At 38.9% G+C, this 26238-nt stretch overlaps 1 protein-coding gene across 1 annotated transcript in view; it reads left to right on the forward strand.

The window, feature by feature from the left end:
* Window positions 1-26238, forward strand: part of myo1d (myosin 1D) — a 148093-nt gene that overhangs the window by 35136 nt on the left and 86719 nt on the right. The window contains exons 6-12 of the mRNA XM_084740389.1: window positions 476-571; window positions 2130-2246; window positions 2429-2632; window positions 3057-3202; window positions 4893-5007; window positions 5177-5347; window positions 24094-24164. Coding sequence (XP_084596515.1) covers window positions 476-571; window positions 2130-2246; window positions 2429-2632; window positions 3057-3202; window positions 4893-5007; window positions 5177-5347; window positions 24094-24164 — 920 coding nt within the window. The remainder of the gene's footprint in view (window positions 1-475; window positions 572-2129; window positions 2247-2428; window positions 2633-3056; window positions 3203-4892; window positions 5008-5176; window positions 5348-24093; window positions 24165-26238) is intronic.

Below are 26238 nucleotides of genomic sequence, written 5' to 3' on the forward strand. Positions count from 1 at the left end.
TCACAAAAGTCACACAACAACACAGACAAACTAAACAATCACAACAGTTATGGGCTAGCAACAACTGTGTCGTGTAAGGTAAAATTCCTGATTTTGCCAAAGGAGTCTGGGGAGGGTATTTGGCTGGTTTTCCAGGGCAAGATAAAGTGGTGAAATAAAGAGGCCACTTAAACCAATTAAGTCTTTTTAGATGGTCCTTTTTTAGGTAGCTAATATACATTTTTTATATACACTTAACTTCTGTGCTGATACTTCTCTCTGCTTCTTCAAATGGGGAGTATGTTGACCAACTTTTACTATGGATAAATTCAAAGATTGTAGGCATGCTAATGACTCAGGCAGCAATATATACATTATATATGGATAAAATTACACAATGTAAATAAGTTGTAGCTGTATAATAGCTATAAAAACATGACAAAGGTGTTGTATGAAGTGTTGTAAGTAAGTTTGTGTGTTTCTTGTTCTCCACCAGCTGCTCAGAGGAGCTCCTGACTCCCTGTTACGCTCTATTCACATCCAGAAGGACCCGACAGCCTACAACTACATCAAAGTTGGAGGGCAGATGAAGGTAGTCTAAACAGCTGACATGCAGTTCAACTTGCCTACACACAGACAAACAAATAAAAAAAGGGTAAAAGTGTACGAAAACCCCCAAAAAACGAAAGTCTGAGTGTGATATCAAGTTTGTTTGCAGAAGTATAAATACAGTCGAGTACATAACTTAGAATTGTGTGTTTTCTCACCACAGTTTACAAGTTTTTGAAACAAACCACACAAATCATATGTTTAGAGAATAAAGTATCAAAGACCAGGATTTCTCAGGAATCGTCATTATGTTGCTGTACAGAGGAGTGTTTCTTTCTGCTGCGTGCCGCCGTCTTTGCGTGAGCTTAATGAGTAGGAACAAAACCACTTGACAGCAACAAACAGCCTGATGTCATGGAACACAATACAACCAAACAGCTGAGGTGGCGGTTTGTACACTGTGTGCCTCAGCAGCTCCTATTTTTATATAACGAGACATCACAGTTCAGCACCAGTGTAATTTAATTAACTGTGGGAATTTGATATCCCGGCTGGATTAATTGGAGGAGAAGGGAAAAGACTGTGGCTCCGAGGCAAACAGGGTTCCTTGAAAACGCTTGAATTTTAATGTAGAGTTTCCAAGGTTTGAAAAGTGCCTAGAATTTGGATAAAGTGCTTGAATTTGCTTGAAGGTGTGATTGCATTACTTTCACAAAAGCAGAAATCAGAGAATTTGGGCTTCTTTTTTTTGTTCCTGTCACGATCTTCTCAGTTGAAAAATTGGTCCAAACATTTGGAGCACACGGACGTGCATATGTTCTTTCCTTGAGCAGTTATTTTCTTTATCAGTTGATCTGTCAATGATTTTCTCATTAATCGATCAATCTTTGGTCCATAAAATGGCAGAAAAATGGTGTTCAAAGTCCAAGGTGACATCCTTAAATGTCTTGTTTTGTCCACAACCCAAATATATTCATTTACAGTCAGAGAGGAGGAAAGAAACCAGAAAATATTCACATTTTAAAGGCTGAACTCTGAGCATTTGGACATGTTTTAATTAAAAAAGTCATTGTAATTACTTTTTTAATTAAGCAGAATAGTTGGCAATTAATTTAATTATCACTTCATAATCGATAGGTTGCCTTATTTGCTACCCTTTTTCATTTAAATAATTAGAATTAAATTATAATTATAATTAAATTAAATTTTAAAACATGAAACTTTGTGTTTTTCTTTAGTTTGTCACTGTTCTGTAGAATTCTGTCCTGAAACATAATTGTGGTTGTTTTTAGCACTATAACATCCAATTTAAATATTTTGAGCATTAATATTTATATAAATATGCCATTTACTCCAGTTGTAAGGTGCTGGAAAAGCTTGAAAATGCACCATGAAAGTGCTTGAAAAGTGCTTGAATTTGACTTTGGAAAAGGTCTAACACCTCTTGACAAAACACATGAAAAATGTACAATGTTCAATTCAAATCAACCAGCTTTTAAGGATATTAGTTATTTTAAAACCTGACAAAACATTGCATTACATCGTTCCTTTTTGGTAATTTGTAATCATCCTTCTCCAACATTTCTCCTTTCTCTCTCCAGTCCTGCATCAACGATGGAGCTGATTTCAAAGCTGTGGCCGATGCCATGAAAGTGATCGGTTTCACGGGGGATGAGATTCAGACTGTTTACAAGATCCTGGCCACCATCCTGCATCTGGTAATTCTTATACTTATAATTCAGATTTTGTACCTCATAATTGAACTTTTATATTAAAAAAATGTGGGAGAATCCTAGTAAAAATGGAAGGTTTGACATTTATTCCCAATACTCTTTCATAAAATTGGAAAAAAAATATTATGCACAAAGGAATGAGCTCTTCTCTCTGGTTTCTCTTCTAGGGCAACCTGACGTTCGGTGTGGACGGCGACGTGACCTTGATAGAGAACAAAAAGCTGGTGTCTGTGATCAGGGAGCTGCTGTCCACCAAAGAAGAAAACGTGGAGAAGGCCCTGCTCTACCGCACTGTAGCCACGGGTCGAGACGTCATCGAGAAACAGCACACGACGCAGGAGGCCAGCTACGGACGGGATGCTCTTGCCAAGGTTATTACTGAGAGGATAGAGGAAATTACATGTTGGTCAGGCTGCACAAAACAGAACAAAAAAAAACACAACACTGGCCTGCTGATGTCCGCAGGGTGATGACATTTTGTTAAACGCTCTGCGATATTTTTACTGCGATTCACACTGATTCACACAAGCATGAGTCACAATGTTATGACTCCAGACAGAGGCTGGAGACTGAGGAGGAAGCAATGCATGTGGGCAGCTTGAGGACCGGCACTGTGGGCTGTGAACAAACGTCTGACTCACTCATATGGTGACATTTCACTCTGAGCGGACCCATCTGTAACTGTTCCTCGTCTGTGTGCCAGACTAGTCTGTGCCCCTGAGCAAGGCACTGATCACCATTAGTCCGCTCCACACTTCAGCACATTCATTTATTTAATATTTTTGTCGTCCTCAGGCCATGTATGAGCGTCTGTTCTGCTGGATTGTGGGACGGATCAATGACATCATCGAGGTGAAAAACTACGACGCCAGAGTCCACGGGAAGAACACGGTCATCGGCGTGCTGGACATCTACGGTTTTGAGATTTTCCAGAACAACAGGTTCGAATGAGACAGAATATTCCACCAATATAAAAAGCATCAAAACATCAGCATCTTTATATTAAGTATTTTACATTTGTGTCGTGTTTTAAAGGGATGGTTTGGATTATTTGAAGTCGGTGGTTGGTGAAAGAAGCAAAGCAATGTACTGCTGTGGACAGAATTGACAGCAAAATGTATTTTTTTTTTTTTCACATGTATCTTTATTGGGTTATCAATATATGATGTATATCCACAGTGTGACATGTCACCCATTTTTACATTTTAAACAACTATATAAACACAAAACACAAGCTGACCCTCCTACTTCACCAACTTGAGAGCCAAACCTGTGTTAACAAACACAACATCAAAACAACAGACAAACAAGTAAAACCCACATATGGGAGGAACTGAAAGAAATTCTAAAATTTAAGTGTATTGTGTGTAGGGCTACATGTACCATTCACTCCTCAAAACAACTTAATATATTATGTTAATCTTCCAGAGAAGGAATAGAATTGACATAGGACAGAATAGGATCCCAAATATTGTTAAATTTTTCAGAGTGACCCCTTATACTATACTTAATTTTCTCTAAGTATAGGAAGGACATTAAGTCTTTCAGCCAAGAATTAGGAGATGGAGGCTTCTGATCCTTCCAGTGAAGTAAGATACGCCTGCGGGCAACCACAGAGGCAAAAGCAATGATATTGCTCTCCTTTGAGGTAAAACAAATGAATTCTTTAGGGACACCAAAAATAGAGGTCAATGGGCTTGGAATTACAGGTTTATTTAGAGCTTTTGAAAGTGTATCATAAAAAGAGGACCAAAATGAACTCAGCTTTGGACAGGAAAAAAACATATGTGTGTGATTGGCAGGGGATAAACAGCATCTGTCACACACATCACCTGTGTTAAACAGTTTATCAAGTTTGACTTTGGATAGGTGTGTCCTATGTAAGACCTTAAACTGGATCAGTGTAGCAAAATGTATTTTAGCCACCTAAAAAATGGCCCACCTAAAAAAGAAAACAATATTAGTTTTAGTGTTCATGACATTTAGTGTATTTTCACTGCTTTACCCTGCTGTCAGAAAGCCTTTTCTGACAGGAAACTGCAGTTACATATGCTAAACATCGCTCTCTCCAAACCAACCAAACTCCATTGGCAAAACCATTGTTCACCGTTGCAGAACAGAGGAGGTACTGGTCTACAGCTGCCTTGATTGGTTGGTTTTGTTTGTGTTACTGTGTGACTTTTGTCTTATGCACAATATGTCAGTGACACAATAACACAAACAAACTAATCGACTGAGACTGCGGTTGACCAGCAACTCCCATGTTCTGCAACATAAAATTACTGTTTTTGCCAGTGGAGTTTGGTTGGGTGAGATGAGAGCAGTATTTGGCTTATACAACAGCAGTTTCCCATCAGAAAAAACTGTCTCATGGCAAGTTAAAGGGTGAAAATATTCCAAATACAGATAAATTACACTTAAACTCAGACAGATTTTTTTGATGGCTCTCTTTTAGGTGGCTAAAATACATTTTTCCGCTGACTCCGTCCACAGCAGAACATTGTGTAGCTTCTGTGCTGGCACTCATCTCTGCTTCTCCAAACTGGGCGCGTGCCGATTGACATCTACTGTAGATAAAGACTATCAATAAGCACCTCATACATTCACTCTCCTCTGTTTCATGTTTTGTAGCTTTGAACAGTTCTGCATCAACTACTGTAATGAGAAGCTGCAGCAGCTTTTCATCCAGCTGGTGCTGAAGCAGGAACAGGAAGAGTATCAGCGAGAAGGAATCCCCTGGAAACATGTATGGATAATAGTCCTGCTGTGTTTAATTTATTTGCTTTATGGTTGGAAGAACGTTTTCATTTCTTATAATTATTCAGAGGATGTTGGGTGTCTCTCAACCTCTCTTAGTTGTACAGAATGAAATTCAATACCTTTGATTTTTGTCCTCTGTGTCCTCTGTTTGTCAGATTGATTACTTTAATAACCAGATCATTGTGGATCTGGTGGAGCAGCAGCATAAGGGCATCTTCTCTGTGCTGGATGAAGCCTGTATGAACGTGGGCAAAGTCACAGATGAGGTTTTCCTCCAGGGACTCAACGGCAAACTGGCCAAACACGCCCACTACACCAGCCGCAAGGTAGGACACCCTAAATACAGATCGTCTGACTTATTGTAATTTTGACATTTACAAAAATCCAACGTCGCCGTGTTTATTTGAACCTGGTCTTTGATCTGTATCACACGTCATACTTCCTATCATGATGTTTCCTTTCACATTCACTACAAGTAGGGAAGGGAATGTGACAGTTGTGCATTGCAAAACACTGTAAAACTGTGTTTACGCTGCTGAAAAACTTTCAACAAGGAGTCATGGCAGAGAGGAAGGAACAGCCCAAAGCGTGGCATCATTTCATGAAGAAACATGGCAACAATGCCTACAAATACATTCATATTAATAACATAAAATATTATTTTTTATACTCTTGAAGAAAGACAAATTATAGCTTTGATTAGTCCATTCACATAAAATTTATCTACAACTCTTCTGATAATCAATTAATCCTTAGTTAAGGATTCTTCTAATTTTGAAGTTAATTATGAAGAAAAATGCCACTCATTTTATGGTTCTGGCTTCTCAAATGTGAGACTTTGCTGTTTGTTCTCATCTTGACAAAGTGTTGAACTGAATAGTTTTTGGACTGTTGGTTTGACAAATCAAAAAATTTAATAACCTCACCTCAAGATCGAGGAACTCGTCTGGTTTGCATTTTCCACTATTTTCTGACGTTTTACAGAATTAATGAATTAATTGAGAAATAATTGGAATATTAATCTACATAAAATTGATAGTCCATGCAGCCCAGTGCTGAATTTGTTCTTTTACAGAGGAAATAATTTACAGGTTATGCAGTGAGTGGCGTAATTTGCACCTATAACTAAACAAGCAAAAATATAAAAAAAATAAACCTCAACATAAACATGGAGCATCAGATTGTGGTGATGCAGGATGTTGCTGTAGTAACCTGAGAACACCAGAGGGCAGATTACACCGTGCAGTAAGTAACCATTAGCAGCAGAGGGAAGAGACCGAATATGATCCTGTTAGTTTTAATAATCAGGAAGGCTCACAGTCTAATTCACTCTAATGGCCTGAATGGGGCAGACAAAACATAAGCCAATTTACTCCGCTAACATCCTCACTTTGTGTCGGGATCAGATCACTTCGATAAGGTGAAAGTCACTCATCATCACAGATCTTAAGGTCAGAGTATTTCAGTTTCTCTATAGATGTTAAACATGTAAAATGATGTTTGGGACAGCTGATAAACAGACAGCAGTGACTTATTTTTATTTTTTAAATGACTGCGGTTTCCTGTGTGGACACAAGAGGGCATCAGCTGTCAGAGGGAGCGAGCGGGAGTCTGACTCGACACTTTGCACAAGTGATGTCACTGCCAGCCAATGAGAGTGTGTGGAGCTGGTGCTCTGCTGTGTTAGAACGGGTGCTGGAGGGAGAAGGAGGTGAAGGGGATGTTTTTACAAATGTATGAGGAGAAACAAGCAGAGAACTGGGAGGAGGAGAGGGAGTGAAGTGGTGATGCAGTGAAATGAATGATGAGTCGTAGGTAAACATCTATGTGTACTGTACATTCCTGGACACTAATTAATCGGTTATTCCATCAGTTATCAACTATTAAATTAATCACCATCTATTCTGATAATCTGTTAATTGATTTGAGTCATTTTTTAACAAAGAAAATGTCCAAATTCTCTGATTTCAGCTTCTTAAATGTGAATATTTTCTGGTTTCTTTACTTCTATAATACAGTAAGATGAAAATCTTGCCATTTTTCACCATTTTCCGACATTTTACAGACCAAACAACTTCACAGTTAATCGAGAAAATAATCAACAGATTAATCGACGATGAATTATTAGTTGCAGTTCTGTTTCTGTTTTTATTTGTGCAACGGAGCTCTGATTCTGTATTTTAAACCTAGTTTTGCTCAACTCTGATTAGAACTTATTTTAATCTTTGTTGATGCAACCCAGTCTTAAAGCAACGAGCTACAAAGTGAGGCATGTTTTAAGAAATCCTGTAGAGGTCGTCTGCAGTGGCCGTGGGTTCGACTCCCGCTTGCAGCCCTGTACGTGCATGTCACCCCCCCAAGTAAGACCATATTTCTAAAAATGTGCTCACTTAACGCTCACCATAAGCTTGTAGATCTGGTACTGCATCCTAGCTCTTATGGAACTGACTAACTCTCCTTTCACGTCGCTGCAGCTCTTCACAGGGCCAGACTTGTAGTAATTTTCGTCTCTTTTAGTACTTGTTCCCTCGTTCTGGGAGAACAAGCTGAAATGTGCCAAGGTGATGGCCATCTTGGCGTTGGTGACATATATTGTGCAAGATCAGAGATGTAGGTCACTGAGCAGTTTCACACAAAACTAAACGCCACTTTTACTATTTTTACACACAGTTTTTTAAAACAGGGAACTTTTGTGGTGATATAAATTGTCAAATGTGTAATTCAAGGCACAATTGAAACAGGATAAACACAATTATATGTCTCTCTGTCTCTCTCTATCGTACATGTTTCCTCTGAAATAAGGTCCCATGGGGACTTCACCTCTATTCAGATGCAGTGTTCCCATGTGATGCAAAGAAAGACTATGAGGTCAAATAATGGTCTCTGAATCCCACAGACAGTTACTCCTTATAGAGAATAACCTGCACAATGACAAACGGTGAATAAAGCAAGGTTGAGTCATGGGGTAAAGATTGCTGTGTGCTGCAGGCTGTATTGATTGACGAAGCTTCCCTTTACTCCTCATCATCTCGGAGTCGATATGCTCCCTGCTGTCGCCCCTCTGCTGCTCCCTGACCTGCTCCTCTGGCAGCAGACTTTAAAAGACATGTGAAATGAAGGGTTGAAACTTACTGTGATCCAGCTGTTACTTCCTGGAACCTATACTGCTATGAATCAATATTAGCCAGAAATCTTTTCTTTCTTTTTTTTTCCTTGTACTGTCTGGAGTCCTGTTGCCAGGCAACATTAACATAATGGACTTTTTGTCAGGAAGTGGTGTGAGTTGTTGGGGGCTTTAGTAGATCTCCAGGGTTTTTTTGGGGCGGGGGCGGGGTAGACACAGATGATGTGTATTTCCATTTAGATTAACAGTCAGGAAAGTTAATTTAGCCGGAGTGCATTAGAGGCAAGGCTTTCATATAACTTTTAATGTTGTTGTCATTGAAATGAATCCACTGAAGCAAAGGCATCCCCATGACACACTATAATGTGGTTATAAGAACATTTTAAGTGTTTATTAATGCACAGTATTTGTCAGCAATTCTTCTCCTATGAAGATTTATTTTATATTATTATTACAACTTGTAAAGTTAACAACATTATAGCCTAGGGCTAGCTTGATGCATCAGTATTGTGATATGAGACTAGATGGCGTCTTTTTGGATAATATAGTTAAAAAGGAGTAAAGAGTTGCATTTGGATACATGTGGTTCTGTCTCCTTTCCTAAATTTATTAGAATAGAAAGAGGTGGTGTACTGGATTCATATGAACACATTAGAGCCACATGAAACCTTTATTTAACCAATTAAAGAATGAGCTCTTTTATGTAGCTGATGGTGATTTATTATTGTCTCTGGTCTTGCATATATTGAGAGGTCTTTTTGTACATTGATTAATATTAGGGTGATTCATTTTGAGGGTGATTAATTGTCCCATATGGACATTAATTAAAAAAGGTGTAGCAGCAGGGCGGCTCTGTCTATAATCAGGCATTTTGTTGACAGCACCACTTAGTGGTCAAAGTAATATTTGCAGATTGAACATACCTGTTATTGACTGAAATTATTTTTCATTGTTTGAAATCGTTGTAAAGCAACACTCGTGGAGAAACCTTTTGTTTGCACTGCTGCACAATATGAAACTGAAGAATCTAATTTCAAGCAAGCGATAATTTAGTTATGTTTTTAATCATATATTACTTGTGTTGGTATTTTAAACTTTTGATGGAATCTTAAAATATTAGTTTTCATAAAAGTAAGAAAAGCCACTTACTTTTATACTCTTTATTTTTTTTTACTTTTCAGTGGATTTTGAAAGATTTTCTTTTCCTTTCTGGAGCCGAGTAGAACCTTGAGATTTCTGAATTAATCTCCAAAGTAAAAAGAGAAAGAAATACTCTCAGTGTACGTTAGTGTGACCCGAAATAGACATCCTAACCCACACTCATGATGCAAATTAGCTCTTGGGAAAGTTCTAAAAAATTTCAAGGCTGTGAGGGTACAAAGTGTACACGAGCTCTGCAGACTTTAAACACCCACCGCTGCTCTCTACCCTCGTAGCTCACATCACTTCTCGTCTGTCTGCCAGGATAAAAGTGTGAAGGTGGAAAAAAAAAGATGAAGTGCGAGAGAGAAAGAGGGAGACGGGCAGAGAGGAAGAGAGGTGCACAGGAGAGACTGGGAATTAAATGTGAGAGGAAGAGAGATATGCACATCAAGGGAGAGAAAAGGGGTGAGGCATGCAGACGGGGAGAATGAAAACCACCGATGCAGCACCAGAAGAAGTATACTTTTAGTATATTTTTATGTTAACAATGAATCAAGTGACTATATTTAATATAAAATAGGTGACTTTTATTGACAGAACTACAGAAAATTATCACGCAAATCTGCAGCTTCCTTACTTCCTTTGTTTTAGGCTCTTGTATCTCATTATTTTGGCTTTCTGGTCCATATAATCGCTCTTGTCATTCTCATTTCCGACAGCATCAGGCAGCTGTTTCTGTAGCAAAAAGAGTGCCAATAGTGTGCACTATCTTCCCAGCACCGAATGGTAGACACACAAAGTTAGCAAACAGCTGGAGAACACAGCGAAACATTTAGCAGCATATTTTTCTCAGAAGCTGGAGACGATATTAGATTTATCAGAAACACAATTCCAAATGTGAAAGCTAATGTTGCTCTGATGTGTAAATAAGCACACAGACACATTTGCATAGTTGTTTCTGGAAGTTGGTCCCAAGCGCCTCCTTCCTGGTGACATCACGCACATTGTGAAAGACAACAAGTGATCACAGATCTTGGGGAAATGCTGCAAAGTCATGACCTGCCCTACTCTGTCTCTGATTGGCTAGCGCTCCTTACCTTCTTTGGTTTGGGTTGGTTTAGTACAAGTATTGAGATTTAGAGGCAGAGTAGGGTGAGTCGTGCCTTCGCTGTCGAGCGCTCTGTGGTCTGTATCATCTCTCAGCCAAGACATGGAAATAATTTATGACTCAGTAATTACCAAATATGATGCAGTGACCATCGTAACAGAAAAAATATCATGTAGTTTGAACCTGGGATTAAAGATACTGTTCTGTGTGTAGAATATAAAACAACACAAGGGAATCTTTGCATACATAGTTTGTGCAAATGTGACCCACTTTGTTAAGAAACACAAATGTATACCCTGAGAAAAATTTAAATTGCCTGAGTCTGGATATTCAAGTTTTCCCACTGCACCCAGTGGACTGATTCTCCATGAAAGTTCTGTCTGATATCAGGCAACAAATCTAAAGTTGTTACAATTCACATAGTAGCTTTAATGATAAAGAAATCATATTGCGATTATCGACAGCTATTGCATCGTTTTCACTTTCATTTCACTGAAAAAAATAATTAAAATCAAGATGATATGACATTTGTTGGGGTTGGAATCAATCAAACATGTTTTCTTACATCTAGAGAACAAGATTTGTGGGCCAGGACATCTCTGCAGCACTACAGTGCTTCATTATAATGCTGTTTTGTCTCTCAAAAAATTGTAGCTACTGCAAATTTTGTGATTACTTGTGCAGCCCTAGTCTCTAATCTACATCATTCATGTAGAAGATTTCTGGAAGGAAATGTCCCGTAACCATTTGGTTTAAGAACAACTGTGTTCCTCAGTGAAATATGTGACATTTTAGGGAAAAGACCAGACATGATTTAGCACAAATTTAAAGCAACTTCTGTTACCTTTTGATGCAAAGTACATTTGCTTGACATAAAAGTGTGTCCTTGACTGTAAATTGGACCTAGAGCTGAGATTTCTCTGTCAAGCTGCTGGTTCGAAGGTCAAGAATGAATCTCAGTGACACAGCCACCACAAGACAAACAAAATCTACATATTGAGCATCATCAATTTCTGCTTCACGCCGATCATCCTGTGTATCATGAGAGCCTTACTGCCAAGAACTGAGGAGACAAAAAAAAGAGAGATGCATTGGAAGAAAATGAGTCAGAGATCTATTCCAGGAGATGTTCCTGTAACACAATCTGTGCTCTCTGTCTGCAGTTATGTTCTCGCTCTGCTTCCAGGACTGAATGATGCTCGACTCTGGTTTACAGCACACACATCCTGTTCTTAACCCTGTCCGTTCATTCATTCATTCACTCGACACTGCATGTGCACCATAAATGCAAATCACACACACGTTTATGGACACGTGGCTGTCTACGGTGCTGCATACATACACATGCAGGCACATGTTGACACAGTCCTGAAAACAGATGAAAAGCAGAAAGAGAACGGAAGTAGGGAGACAAAGTTTAGATCACTAACAGATGCACTCTGTTGTGGCTCCTAAACTGAGCTTCCACGTCTCAGTGTGTCTTGTTGCTTCGCAGTCTGATGATGAGAAATTCTTTTTATTGGCTTCCAGGCTTGTTGTGAATTAATCAGGCGCTTTTGATGCATGGCAGCCACGGGCTTGTTTACAGAGATGTCTTACCTAAAGGGAAACGCTGCGGATGATGCTTCACTCAGATTTTTTTTTTTTTTTGTGTGCGTTGATGCAGTAAAATCTGGCTGTCTCCAGTTGTTTTCCATCAGCTTGTGTTTGCTAGACGCTACACTTTCATCATTTTAACTGGTTTCATAAATGTTTTAACTCTTGTTGACCCACTGCCAGCTAACTGCGCACTTGTTTATTTGAGTCATAGAGGGGGTTTTTTGCTATTTTTAGGTCATTGCACCACAACCAATCTGACTGGTGATATTCTTTATGTCTCTCACTGTCTTACTGCCTGATTTTGATCCTCTGTGCCATAGAGCTCCAGTGTTGTCTGCACATGAAGGTGCACAGCTGTAGAGCAAACTAAACACAGAAGGTTGAAGACAGCAGTTGGTCTTTGTAATTTTTACTGGAAATTGTTGGATTTGCAAGTATAGACTAGAACTGTCAAATCTGTTCCTCACGCCAGGAAACAAGTGAAAGATCAACATTAAGTCCCTATAACAAGACAAAAATGATGAAAATGTAGCAAGATGAAAACAACATAAGATGACAAAAACAATGTAAAAGACAAAAATTACATTAAAGACTTAACAAGATGAGAAGCACAAAAAACACAGGATGAGAATGACGTAACAAGACAAAAACGACGTAGAAGATGAAAATGACGTACAAAATGTAATGAGACAAAAACAAGATAAAAGGTGTAAAGAGATGTGAGATGATGAGAATGATGTAACGAGACAAAAATGCTGCAACAGATGTTGCAAAACAAAAACGATGTAACAAAACATAACAAGACGAGAACTATGTAGCAGCACGTTAGAAGACAAAAATGACATGAAAGTCGCAGCAACACCAACACGAAGTTAAAGACGTAACAGGATAAAACGGATGGAGAGGGAGGTGAGGTTCAGTTATCTTTGCACAGAAACAGTCAGTAGAAATGTCATTTTTACTTTTTTACTTTGAGTAGATTTCAGAGCCTGTAGGTTTTCTCTTTTACTTGAATAAAGAAGTTGAATCAGTATTTCTGCTTTTACTTTAGTTTCTTTTTTTTTCGTTTTAAAGAGTATCTTTACTTGGGGAAGGGTACTAGGGAAGTATTGAGAGACAGAATGATGCATTGATGCTTTGGGCTTTTTATGGGATTTCTTTATTATATAGACATATAACATCAGCCTTATCCTTGAATGAAGACTGAGCTGAAGCATCAGCGTGGTTCCCAACACTCCTCGTTCTCTCATCGTCTCGTTGTTTGTTGCCTTCATCTTCCCAGAAGTGCTTTTCTTAGTCACTTGCTGACACAGTAGTTCCATTTCCTGCCTCTCCCGTCTCTTTCTTTTTTCTCTCTTCCACAGTCCCTCTTTGAATAGCTTCACTCCCTTTATCACTTCTTACTCCATCTGCCTCCATATTTACTTTTCTCAAGAGTCGCAGCACATGGCCTGTACAGGTGCGGCATAATGATAGGATGTGAAGTGTGTGTATTAGTGCATGTGTCCTCTGTCGGCTGCTACATGTGTGAACGCATGTCAGGGGTCTCCACTAAGTGGTAAAGCTTTCATGGGCCATGTGTTGGTAATGCTAATCACAGAGTTACCCTGGTCATTAGCTCCTGGGCGGCACAAGGTCATCAGCAGCAGCAAGGACACGCAGAGCGGTCTAATTAATGTCCATGAGAGCATGAAGCAAGTGGATATAGTAGCCAGTTCAGTATGGAGACGGTTTGACAGGTGTTACGTGAGTTGTACTCATATATTCGTCTGTCTAATGTGAGGATGTAGCTCGATCCTACATGTTTTAATACCCTGACAGCTGCCAGTCAGTGCATTGGCCATGAAATGCAAAATCCATCTCCTCATCTGCCGCCTGGATAAGCTCCCATGGTACCCGCTGTGAGTTCTTGACAGGTTTGGAGACAGTCTGACGCTACTCGTCGGGAGGTCTGGCTTGCACCCTCGTGGATGGCTGTTTAAGTCCAAGGGCTGCAGAACAAGAAGAGGATACAGGTGGAAAACAGAGTTGTAGGAGACGGGATCGCAGGAGGTGCATGTGGACAACAAAAAGTCAGAAAGAGAGAAGTCTACCAACCACCGAGTTTTGTTTTTTCTGAACAGAGGGACGGCTGAAGTGTCAAAAGCTGTTTGGGGTGTGTTGTAAAGCTGTCCACACATTTTTACATTACACACTGACTAGCAGAGCAAATAACAGATGAGCCTTACACGTTTTCCAGGCCTGGTTCAGAGAATAAAGATGGAAACATGTTCATGTATTGACCCAATTTTACACGATTTTAGGGTCAAATCATTTTTATTGGTCAAACTGTTGAGAGGAGGTAGTTAAGAAAAAAAAATAACAGCACATTTTCTCACAATATAAATAAAGTCTCCTAACTTGATGGATATGTAATTTTATATTGTAATATTGATATACATATTCATGGATCATGATACAGTAAATCTTCTGGAAATCACCAGATTTGAGTTTCATTTCGATCAACAAAAATCTACTTCAGCCACCAAATGTAGGGGCTCGGTGGCCCGTGGGGCCAGTGCTTCAAAATAATAGTGTCTTTCCCTGTGAAATTATTAATTTGTCAGATAATTTATTGCACTCAGATATGATTATTTTATGCACTTATTTCTCAAATGAAAGAGAAACTAGTTTTTATGGAAATATCGTCAAAAAGGATGGTTTGGAGGGAAAGAAGGGAACTTTTTGGAGGTACAAGTAAGTTACAGAAGTTATAGAAGCAAGGCTGATTTAAGAAATTTACATTAGTTGTGAAAAAATAACTCAGACACCTAATTTACTCATCTACAGAGGGAGGAATCTGAAGTGCACCGTTGTGACATCGCTCATATATGTGGTCATTTGTCCACTTGCATCACTTCTAGTTAGGAAGCTGTGCTACTCGTTATCAACTGCTGCAAGCCAGCTGAGTTTCCTCGTAAAAGAGACCAGAATTATTCCTCGTCATGACAACAGTACACTCTTTCATTACTTTTGATTTTGAGTGCAGAACTTTCACCAAAAAAATCTGCAAATGCTTTTATTTCATATTGTTTGCAAATGACCGGGATAATCCGCTTGTAGGTGTGCGTTAAACAAGTCACTTCACTGCAGGTGGTTCTTCGCCTCCACGTCGTGCCTTCAACCGTTTAACGCACGCCTACTCATTGATTATCCTTTACTTAATGCCTTCTTGGTGCAAAACAATTTCTTTAATGTCTATCAGTCTGGATTTCGAGCACAGCACAGCACTGAGACTGCACTTGTAAAAGTTCTGAATGACATTCATCTGAGCAGTGATGCATCAAAGATTTCAGTTCTGGTATTACTGGACCTCAGTGCTGCATTCGACACAGTCGACCATAAGACTCTGCTCGACAGACTTGAAAAGTGGGTGGGACTTTCTGGCACTGTGCTAAATTGGTTTAAATCTTATTTACAAGACAGGGATTTCTTTGTGTCACTTGGCAATTATGAATCTGTGCGAACAAAAATGACATGTGGAGTTCCTCAAGGGTCCATTCTTGGGCCTCTTCTGTTCAACATCTATATGCTCCCTCTTGCTCAGATTATGGAATATCACAACATCTCCTTCCATACTTATGCAGATGACACACAACTCTATATTACAGTGTCACCAGATGACTACAGTCCCCTACATCTGTTAAATAAGTGCAATGATGAAATCAATACATGGATGTGCCAGAATTTCCTACAACTAAACACAGACAAAACTGAGATAGTTGTTTTTGGCCCTAAAGAACAAAGATCAAAAGTGAGTGCTCACCTTGAATCCATGACACTAAAACCTAAAAATCAAGCCAGAAATCTTGGTGTCATTCTGGACAAAAGACCTAAAATATATCTCTGATTTGCTTATACGTTATGAAGCACCAAGACCCCTCAGATCATCTGGAACAGGTTTAGTCAGTGTTCCCAGGATCAGAACCAAACAAGGTGAAGCAGCCTTTAGTTTCTGTGCTCCCCACCTGTGGAACAAACTTCCAGAACACCTGAGGCCAGCTGAAACTGCCGGCTTATTTAAATCAGGTCTTAAAACATTACTGTTTACTGCAGCCTACCAGTGAAGTGGATATGTTACATATTTCTGCTGTCGCTTTTGTTTTATGTTTGCTTCTTTCTTTATATGCATTTCTGTAATGTTTTAAACTCTTTATTGTCCTGCTTTTAGCTTTGTTTTTAATTATCTCAAATGCAATTTTAATGCTCTTTTATTGTTTCTAATTTAATGCATTTTCAAGTTCTGTAAAGCACCTTGAATTGCCTTGTGTATGAATGGTGCTATATAAATAAAATTGCCTTGCCTTGCCTTTACTTATCGAATCAGAATCCTTTATTTGTTCTTATTAGTTTTATCTTTCAACATTTGTTAGTAACTGGAGGAGAGTGCATTCATGAACGAAACCTGAGACGGTATTAATTTGTCAACAGTCAGAGATTTTTCCATATTATTCCCTATTCCTTTAATATCTCTAAGTTTATGAGGCTTGAGCCAGTAAATCAATATGCAGGCCTGTTTTATGGCAATATTTGATTTAAAGGATTGTCGTATCAGTGTGACAAAATATGATAATTTGTCTGATAATTTATTGCATTAGGTCACAAAAACAGACACACAGATCTGGTTATTTTATGTGCTCATTTCTCAACTGAGAACTGAGAGAAACGGTTTTCCAGATAATTTACACGTATACTAAGATCCTATCAACAGTTTGACCAATAAAAATAATTTAAAGATTAGTATTGTGCCTGTTCTTTGATAAAGTCTGAGAACAAGACACCTGAATAAAGTGTCTTCGTATGGTGTTGTTCTATCCTGACCTTTGACAGATGACGATCATCCTTTAAAAGGTGATTTGGTGATGGTGGAGGAGAGCGCTGTCTAACATCTCACTCTGTAGGTGTGCAAATAGGTTACCTTATGGTGACTGTAGAGGCCGTTGCTTATGAGTCACGCCACAGACCTCTCGAGCCTTGTATGGCTGCATCCCACGATATTTTCCATGCATGTTTCTAAGTTTTCTTATTAATCCGTCACCCACCTTTATGTTAGATAATGTACATGACGCATATGACGTGAGGTATGGCGTTCAAGTGGTGCTTCTGTCACTGCAGAGGGCTTTGGGTCAACGTCATGGCCATCTGTGGCCTCAATATGCCGCTGTATATTTTCTACATGAGGCAGGAAAAAGAACAGTCAGGATCCTGTGCTTCCATTTCTACAGTTAATGCTGTGGTTTTTTCTCTGCAAACAACATCTTAACACACATCACAGTAAAGAGAGCAGAAGGTGAACAGAAGCATCTTATGAACTCTTGCCGTCACATTAACGCCGGGTGCTGCTACTGTACAGTCAGTCCACCACGTTCCTGTTATTTTCTCCGTCTCTCGCCTTCTCACCTTCCCGCCTGTTTTTCTCTGCATCTAATTTATATGTTCCTGTCAACGCCCTACCTGCTCTGCTCTGCCTTTGTCTTCATTATATTTAATAAAATTGAAAACTAACCTTCATGCTTGTCATCTCTGTGCTACTCGTGAGCTAATTATTTTTTATTACGTGTCACTTTGCTCTTCTTTCTGTCTTACTTCAGTCTACTTTCTCACTGCCTTTACATGCACTATTAATCTGAATATGACAATATTCAGAATTCATTCATGTAAACAGGATATTCCATTTGGATATTCCCAATTAGGGCTTATTCCAAATGTTGTGTTTTCCAATGATTATTCAGACTTTAGGAGCATTTTTTGTGCATTTTGTGCATTCAGAATCTGCATCTCTTTTGGAATCTTTCACGATAACATGAATTTTAAAAAATCTGTTCTTTCAGAGTTAAGGCCTATGGCTGTAATGTGCTGGAAAATGCACCTTGAAATGCTTGAAAAGTGCTTGAATTTGACTGGAAAAGCTGGTCTGCATACAAAAGGAGACAAGAGGTGGATCACACTTGAATATAGCACAATACACAGTAAATATGTGATTATATAGAAGCTATAAATATGGCAGTTTGCAAGGCTGGATTAGAGATGTTTGCACAAAAGTAAAGCCCACATCAGACAGAGAAACACGCCTACTTTTAAACATTATGAAAGACTGTAGGTCATACATAATTGGGTAAATGAGAGGCTGCACATCTGCATGTAAACAGGAATATTAGTGACATATTCATTTTCATTAGCTATGTAAACAGAAATATTGTGTAAACTGGAATGTTTTATGCATGTAAATGTAGTTACTGTGCCTGAATCTGCTTAATTAATCTGTTAATTTATCTGTCTAGCTATTAGTGCTCCATTTTTAGATGAGAGACGAGGCTCATATGAAGGTTGAGATGGCTGTAGAGGACTTAATAATTTTTTTTGTTTTTTTAAAGAAATCTGTCAAATATACAGTATACAGTAGAGCTGAATTAGTAAGTTCAGGGGTTCTCTACCTTTTCCAAATTAAGGCCCCCTTCTCATTGTTGTAATATCATGGACCACCTTCTCCACTAAATGAGACAAATTAAACTTGGCTGTGATGCGATTTCACAACATTCAACACGCTGTTCATTCATGTGCTTTCTATGAGTCCAGATTTTATCTGTTCAGGGTCATATTTCCTCATCACTCACTGAGGTTGTCGTTTGCTTCTTCAGCTACAGAAACTGATCTATTTTATGTCGCTGCATCCAAGGGAACATTAACCAGCTAACAGTACAAAACAAAACATGTTTGTCTCTACCTGGTGATGTGTCGTGACTGGTGAGGCGATATCCATTTGTCATTTTGTTTATGTGAATTCTTGAGAATATTTAGATATTAAGAAAAGAGGCTTTGCAAATATAAAGACAAAAAAAAACAAATTAAATCTAACCGTTTAGCAGTATCAGTACCTCCTCGGCCTACATGGAACCTCAACAGTTTTTCACTGGGTTGACATTTTAATAGATCAAACAATTAATTGGGGGAAATAATGATGCTGCAGCACGTGCTACTGGTAGTTAATTTTCAGACATTAATCCAGGCTGGGAAAGTTTGCTGAATTTGCTCTTCTTCGGTCCTGTCCTGCTTTACATTCATGGAGCGCTACGCCTGAAGCTGTTCAACATAATCATTGCTTTACTGCCTGAATTAGCCTCACTAGCATTTCTGCTAAAACAACTGGGGGATAAGTGTATTACTCTACAGTTATTTTTACTTTTTTTTCCCTCCCTGCACAGATTTTAGCAGCTGGTGTCAGGGTTTTGACAGATGCCCATTAAATTTCTGTTCTACCTGTTAAAACTTTATTCTCCACTTGGCTGCTGTCTGTCAAGAACACATTTCTGATGACAAGACAGAATAATTAGAATTGAAAGTTTAGTAAAGCAATATATTTTATATGATGTGTGTATATATATATATATATATGTGTGTGTGTGTGTGTGTATACATATATATATATATATGTATGTATATATATATATATATATATATATATATATATATATATATATATATATATATATATATATATATATATATATATATATATATACACACACATCTTTTTCTACTGATTTTCAGGCAAAGCATCCTGAAGAAAATATGTCTGGTATAAAGGATAGATATAGTAAATGGCATATATGTTTTGGAAAAGATGGCCTGAATTCACTGCTGTATAAAAACTACTTCTCTTTGTCTGAACGAAAATGCATTCATTAAATTCTTGACCAACTGGATTAAATATGTGCAGCCCTTAGGTATTGATTGAATTCCCCTGCAGTAATGTTGTTTTATTGTAGAAAAACACAGTGATCTTCAATATATTTTTCTTTCAAATATCCCCCTGACATACTTTTCATTGCTCATGTGTGCACAATTTGCCTCTCCCAAAATGTAAAAAGTTTTGAATATTGAAATATTCTGTGGTCGCCAGAGGAAGGAAACCTGCTTTTGTCTGGATGTCTGTTTTGTTATCTAAACTGCTGTTCCAGAATTTAAAAAATGATTTTCTTTTGTAGGTGATGGAGAGGAATGCTTGGCACAAAGTGAGGATGATTTAAAAAAATAGTTTAAACTTTAACTTTTTAGAACAATTCATGATTATTGACATTTTTGTTGAATAAATGTCTGATCTTAATCCACTAGTTGTTCCAGCTCCATTGTGTAGGATATAGTGTAATATTCTGAAGAGGAATAAATGCTGTAATATAAATAGACTTGATCAGTATTGGTCTGTGATCTGTTCCAGCTGTCAATTATTTCCTCTGAATTGAAAGTCTTAGAATATCTCTCTCTGCCTGCTGGCTCTTGCTCATGTTCCTCCCTTCCCCACTTCCTCCTCTCATTATTCTGACCTTGTTTCTGTTAGTTTGCCCTCGAAACTCGCACACACACTCACACGCAACAAAAACACAGCCATCACCATCACACCCTCGGTCTTAACATTAGGCTGAATCCCAAACACAGAGGAGGTGCTAATAATAAAGCTGCCAAGACGTGTGTCTGCTCGTGTGTGTGTGTGTGTGTGTGTGTGTGTGTGTGTGTGTGTGTGTGTGTGTGTGTGTGTTGGAGTGTGACTGATTGTGATGGATGAGGGACAGTGCGGCTTCCAGCAGATGCAGGCTGTCTGTCTGACAGTGCATCTGTTTGTCTCTCTGTTCTGTGTGTTTGCATGCATTCACGTATATTTCTCCTGTAAGTGTTTTATTTATTCATCCTCTGAAAACGTGTGTGCGGTCTTAATTTCCAGATAGATTATTGGCTCGTCTTGCGAAAGTCCACACAGGCCTGAAATTAAGATCTTGAGTATCTTAATCAAATAATGTTCGAGCCACTAAATTATGCAGCACGGTATCGTAGATAATCTTTTTTAATAACGTTTTCTTCAGTTTGTTTGCAGAGTGAGTTACTGTTTGCAATAAAAACTTCAGAGAATTTTACTGGAAGCACTTCAGTGCTTCAGTGGATTTCTGAAGTGCTGGGGAGGTAAATAGTTTTGTGATTTCTCTGAGGAATTTCTCTTGGATCTGTCAGAGATTTACTTTTGTGTCCTGTGTGGTTTTGGACCTGAATCAAGGCTGACTGATTCATTCAGCTCTCTGATGTAAATCTGGCTGTTTCTCCAAGGTTTTTATTGTGTGTACAACATTTCCTCTCATAAGAGACTGTTCCTTCTTTCATTGTCTGAGAGTGTGTGTGTGTGTGCATGTGTGCGTGTGTGTGTGTGTGTGTGTGTCTGAGAGCTCTGAGTGCTTCAGTGACTCATTCAACATTTTCACAAAGACCCAAAGTGATGGAACACAGTGTATTGGCTCTGCTGATGAAAATAGCATCCAGGTGGAAGGCAGTGTTGCTGTAAAAGTTTTATTTGTTGGCCCTGCTTTCCTTCTGCTCCTCCACACCAGTGTCCACGTTTTCTGCAACTCAAGGGCACCATATGGCCAGAAGTATGTGGACACACACAGCATTTTGGATCCTGGCTGCGGGGATTTGCTCCCATTCAGACAAAAACAATTGAGCTACTTTTAAAGTGTCACTGCAGGTTGATTTTGCAGTCCCCTGTTTGGTAGACCTATTTTGCATGCAAATTATTGTTGTCATGACAACTGGAATGCCTTGAAAAAAAAATTATAATCAAAACCAATTTTGATACCACGGGGGAAATTGTTTTTTTAGACATGGATTAACTGTGGTCTGCGTTTTTGTATATAAAAAGTTTCTCTCTGCAGTAGTAATTGGAAAAAGGTTCTGTCTCTCATCACCGTGACGTTGCCAGTTTTGATACCATCATGCCTGTGCAGAGACCAAAACCTTTGCTCAGTGACTGAACCTGGCAACATGTGTGTGCTGTGTGCTGCTCAGAAGTGCTGGGCGGATCAAGGAGCTGTTGCTCATTAAGAAATAATTGCAGCATGTAATCTCCCCTAAAATCAAATTGCCCTGTGCATCTAGTCCTGATGGGAACTACGGGGCGATTTAAAGGGCCAGATCAATGGTGCACAGGGATATCCACATGCTTTTGGCTGAATTAAATATCTGTCTGTACTTCTGTACCTGTATTACCATTTAGACATCAGTCCTCATTGCTCTCCAAAGCTTTAATCTGGCTGCTTCCTCCACTCGTGTCCTCCTTTTTCTTACATGCTAATCACTTCTCTCTTTTCTTGGGATTCTCATGACAGCGCGGGATACCTCTCTCCACTTCTGTCTTCCTCTAATCTCTGATGTCAGCGTAATACTTTTAGTGGCAGGAAGCCGAATCATCAGCAGAAGCTGATGCGAGGCTGTGACAGACCTCCCTACATCTCCATTCATGCTTCTCTCCTGCTAACTGCCCTACATACAGGCATCAATATCACACACTTTAAAACTTTTTTTTTAGCTTGTCTCTTCCCATCACGTTTAATTCACCTCCTCTCTTCATCCTCCTCTTCCTCAGCCCTCGTTTCACGTCTCCGCTGTCCCCATTCTTGAATTTTATTCATCACGTCATGCAAATTCCTCCCTGTCTTGCTCTGCTCCTCCTTCTCCTCCTTTCTGTCAGGCTTTATCCTCCCTGACATTGGTGTTTTCCGCGTCACTGCCTTTGATATTGCAGCACCTCGAACAGTTTTAAGAATCATTCTTCGGCTTAACCTGGATGGAGGAATGACAAAAGGACCACTTAAGAATCCACGGAGGCTTGAAATTCAATTGAGCATATATTCACAAGATGGACAATTTACTCAAAATGTGTGGGAAAGCCACACATCTGCAACTTCAGAAAGGACAAAACAAGCTTGCAAATGATATTGAAGCCAGATTTAGAGCCCACATTTATTATTGGAAGCTTCTCCTCCTCTGCTCCAGGTTAGCTGTCATATTTGTCACATTAGATTAGAATTTGCCACCTACTTATGTAGTGACAAGAGCTATAAGTAAGTTTAATCGCATATATGCAGGTTTTTTTTAAAACAGGTAAACCCTGTGAAAACAGGTGATTGACAGTAGACCTGTTTGCCTTTCTTTTTTCTGATGTGCACTTGCAAATTGGGAGACAAGTCACGTGTGCAGGAGAGCAGATTTTTTAAACGTGTCTGTTTGTTCAGCTCTCAGTGCTTTAATTGACTGCTTCATGTTCTCTTTCAGCTGACAGGAGTCGTTTTAAGTTGCTGCTGATGAAAAAACGACATTTCCTGATTTTGCTATTTCATAATAAAAGCTTTTAGATAACAAAATAATGGGCGACTTTTATTGTGAAGAATTTACAGGAATTAAAAGTCAAACTGAGGCAAACCAAGCAGCAGGTGTGGATAAAAAAATAGCAAAAGAGTCACAGAAGTTACAGACTGAAGTTAAAAACCATTATAAGAGCATTTGTAAAAATGCATTCTGAAAACATCTTAACTTGAGACCGAGGGTCGACAGTGTGCAACTCTCAGGTTTTAACAAATTCTGAAACAATGAAACATAAACCGTGCCAGATGCCAGGTAGGCACGTTGAATATTTGTTATTGTGTATATTCATCAAAAGCTCTCAGTTTTAAATGTTCAAATGCTACAATGATGGCTTTTTGCATAATTTATCATGGTTTGCAAAGAACGCAGGTCTGACAGCAGCAAAATAGCTGTTTACGTTTGTTTGTGCAAGATCCCTCACGTTTTTCAAAGACATTGGTCAGACGTTATTTATTCAGGACAAAGGGCAGCCAGAAAACACTGGGTGAAGGCACGCTTTCTTTAAAGTTTAGGCTGAAAAGGTTGAGGAAGTTTGTTTTGTGCACATCTTATACTCTGTCTGATTATGTCTGAAGTAGTTGTTGTTGTTACATGGCCATAACCAGGCCAGAGAGGAGACGTTTCAATTGACTTGCAATTTGCTCATTAGTTCTTCAGATTTATAAATGATAATGAGTTTTTAGAATTTGAATACTTCCATTAATTAATAGCAAAGTAAACACTGATGTAGTACTGACAGCTGCACCAGCATAACAAATATCATTCCCCAGATAAATGTTGAATGTTTTTAAGTTGACTAAAGGTTTCATAACTGTTCACTCACTTCTGTCTGTCTGTCTGTCTGTCTGTCTGTCTGTCTGTCTGTCTGTCTGCAGCTCTCACCGACTGACAAGAGCCTGGAGTTTGACAGAGACTTTCGCATCAGGCACTATGCAGGAGATGTGGTGTAAGTATCTTAAAGTTTTATTTATTCAGGAAGAGCTTTTACCAGTGATTCATGCTCTTTTCCCACATTTGTACTTTTTTACATATTCATGCCTCAGAGCCGCCTGCTGAAACCGCAGTCTTGTACTTTTGGCCGCTTCACTTCAGCAGATGGGAGTCGGGGTTCATTAATGGAAGTTGATGGTTGTTTTGGGGACACAGGAGCATGACCCACTCACACTTTATTTATGTTCTTCTCATAACCACAGCTTCTTTGTAAATGCAGCACTCTGTATTTCAATGTTTGCCAACACAGAGTTACTTTCTGAGGTGGGATGCATAATTCATTTGATCTCTTACTTTATATAATGCCCTTGATCACTTCATGTAAAATATAGCAAACACTATTTGGGGAATTTCCATTTCTATGCATGACTAAAATTATAATGTAATACTGTCTTATGGGGGTTCAAAGAATGGGTTTTCATCCACATGCAAAAATTATTACACATTATCACACCTGGTGGAGTTCATGCTTTGTGTATGTACAGGTGTATGTGTGCATCCCCACCCCTTGAGTTGGTTAAAATCTGCTGTTCTGCTATTTCACTGCTAGATGCCACTAAATCCTACAGACTGCTCCTTTAAATTAAAATGAAAAAAAAAAACATTCCCAAAAAACAACCAGGGATAGACCAACTACATGACCCATCAGATTCATGTTTTTTGTGAACATTTATGACTGTATGATCAAGGACCTCGTTTGGTTGCAGTGATTCACAATTTTTAAAAAACCTTTTACAATACTGTTACACAATGCTATATATAATAAAGAAAATTTACACTATACTATGCAAAAAAAAAAAAAAATCAAAATTTTGCAAATCTACGCTGGTTGCATCTGGCAATTTTGGTGGCATTGCAGTAGATGCTTCAGCATCTGTTACCCGACAGAGATCTGCACCCCACTGAGGGCACTCTTCTAGTTAGTATGTATAAATATGTAGCTGTTTGATTTTAGACAAAGACAACATGATCATCTCGGCTTTAACTTAAAAGCTCTTCTTTTTAGCTGAAAACAGTTGTTTCATGTAGAGGCTCGGAAACCATAAAGAGTAACTTAATACCCACCTAATATCTTTCTTTTCCTACCACCAGGGGTAACGGTCTTGAATTACTCTTTAAATTGTAAATACATTTTATCAGAGAAATAATACTGCACTGTAACTTCAGGAACACAGCTGAAACTTTAAATAAAACACAGATGTAACAGTGGCAGCCAGAATATTATGACCGTGCTCAAGAGCAATGTCAGTCCGAGGTCACATTATGAACTCAGTTAAATTAAACACCACTCTCTTCAGTCAGACCCAAAACATTTCATTCAAATGCACTGCAACATTTTCAGTTGCATTTTTAAATGTGCACACTGAGGGGAAAAGATCAAACAGGCTGTCAGCTTTTCTGCAGAAAATAACCCAAAATGGATAAATCTTGTATCAGTGTGAATGAGGAATAGCAGATCAAGGGTTATTTTTATGCTCATAAAACTTTCAGACACGTGACAAGAGTTTTCTTCAGACCCTGGTGCTAATTTAAGACATGATTTCTATTATACTGAGCGCCCAGTGAACATGTGCTGAATCATCGGACGAACAAATATCCACGCTGTAATTGGCATCAAAAATAACCCTGTTTGTTCAGCGTGGAACAGCCGACAATTTGCCCCTACTTGACATTCAAAACTTAAGGACACACACTTAAGCACACACACACACACACACACACACACTGATGCACACACTTGAACATTTCAGCTACATCTTCATTGAATGACATCCCCCAAAATGACAGCACCGCTTCCCAATCCCCAAAGTACTTGTGCATCGTTGAAATGAATAAATCACACATGCTAAGCCCCCAAAAAGTGCTCTCAGGGAGACGTGTTGAGCCCATTTGTGCGGGCTAAGTGTCTGCCACCCAGGGGAGGACTCAGAGCAGAGGAGCAGGGCCCGACTGGCCTGATTGATCCCTGAGCCACTTAGACCATCTCACAGCGTGGTGTGTAACAGCTCTGTTGTATTTATAGCAGGTTC

The sequence above is a fragment of the Lutjanus erythropterus genome, chromosome 17, assembly GCF_056507025.1.
Source record: "Lutjanus erythropterus isolate fLutEry1 chromosome 17, fLutEry1.hap2, whole genome shotgun sequence".
Taxonomy (NCBI): domain Eukaryota; kingdom Metazoa; phylum Chordata; class Actinopteri; order Lutjaniformes; family Lutjanidae; genus Lutjanus; species Lutjanus erythropterus.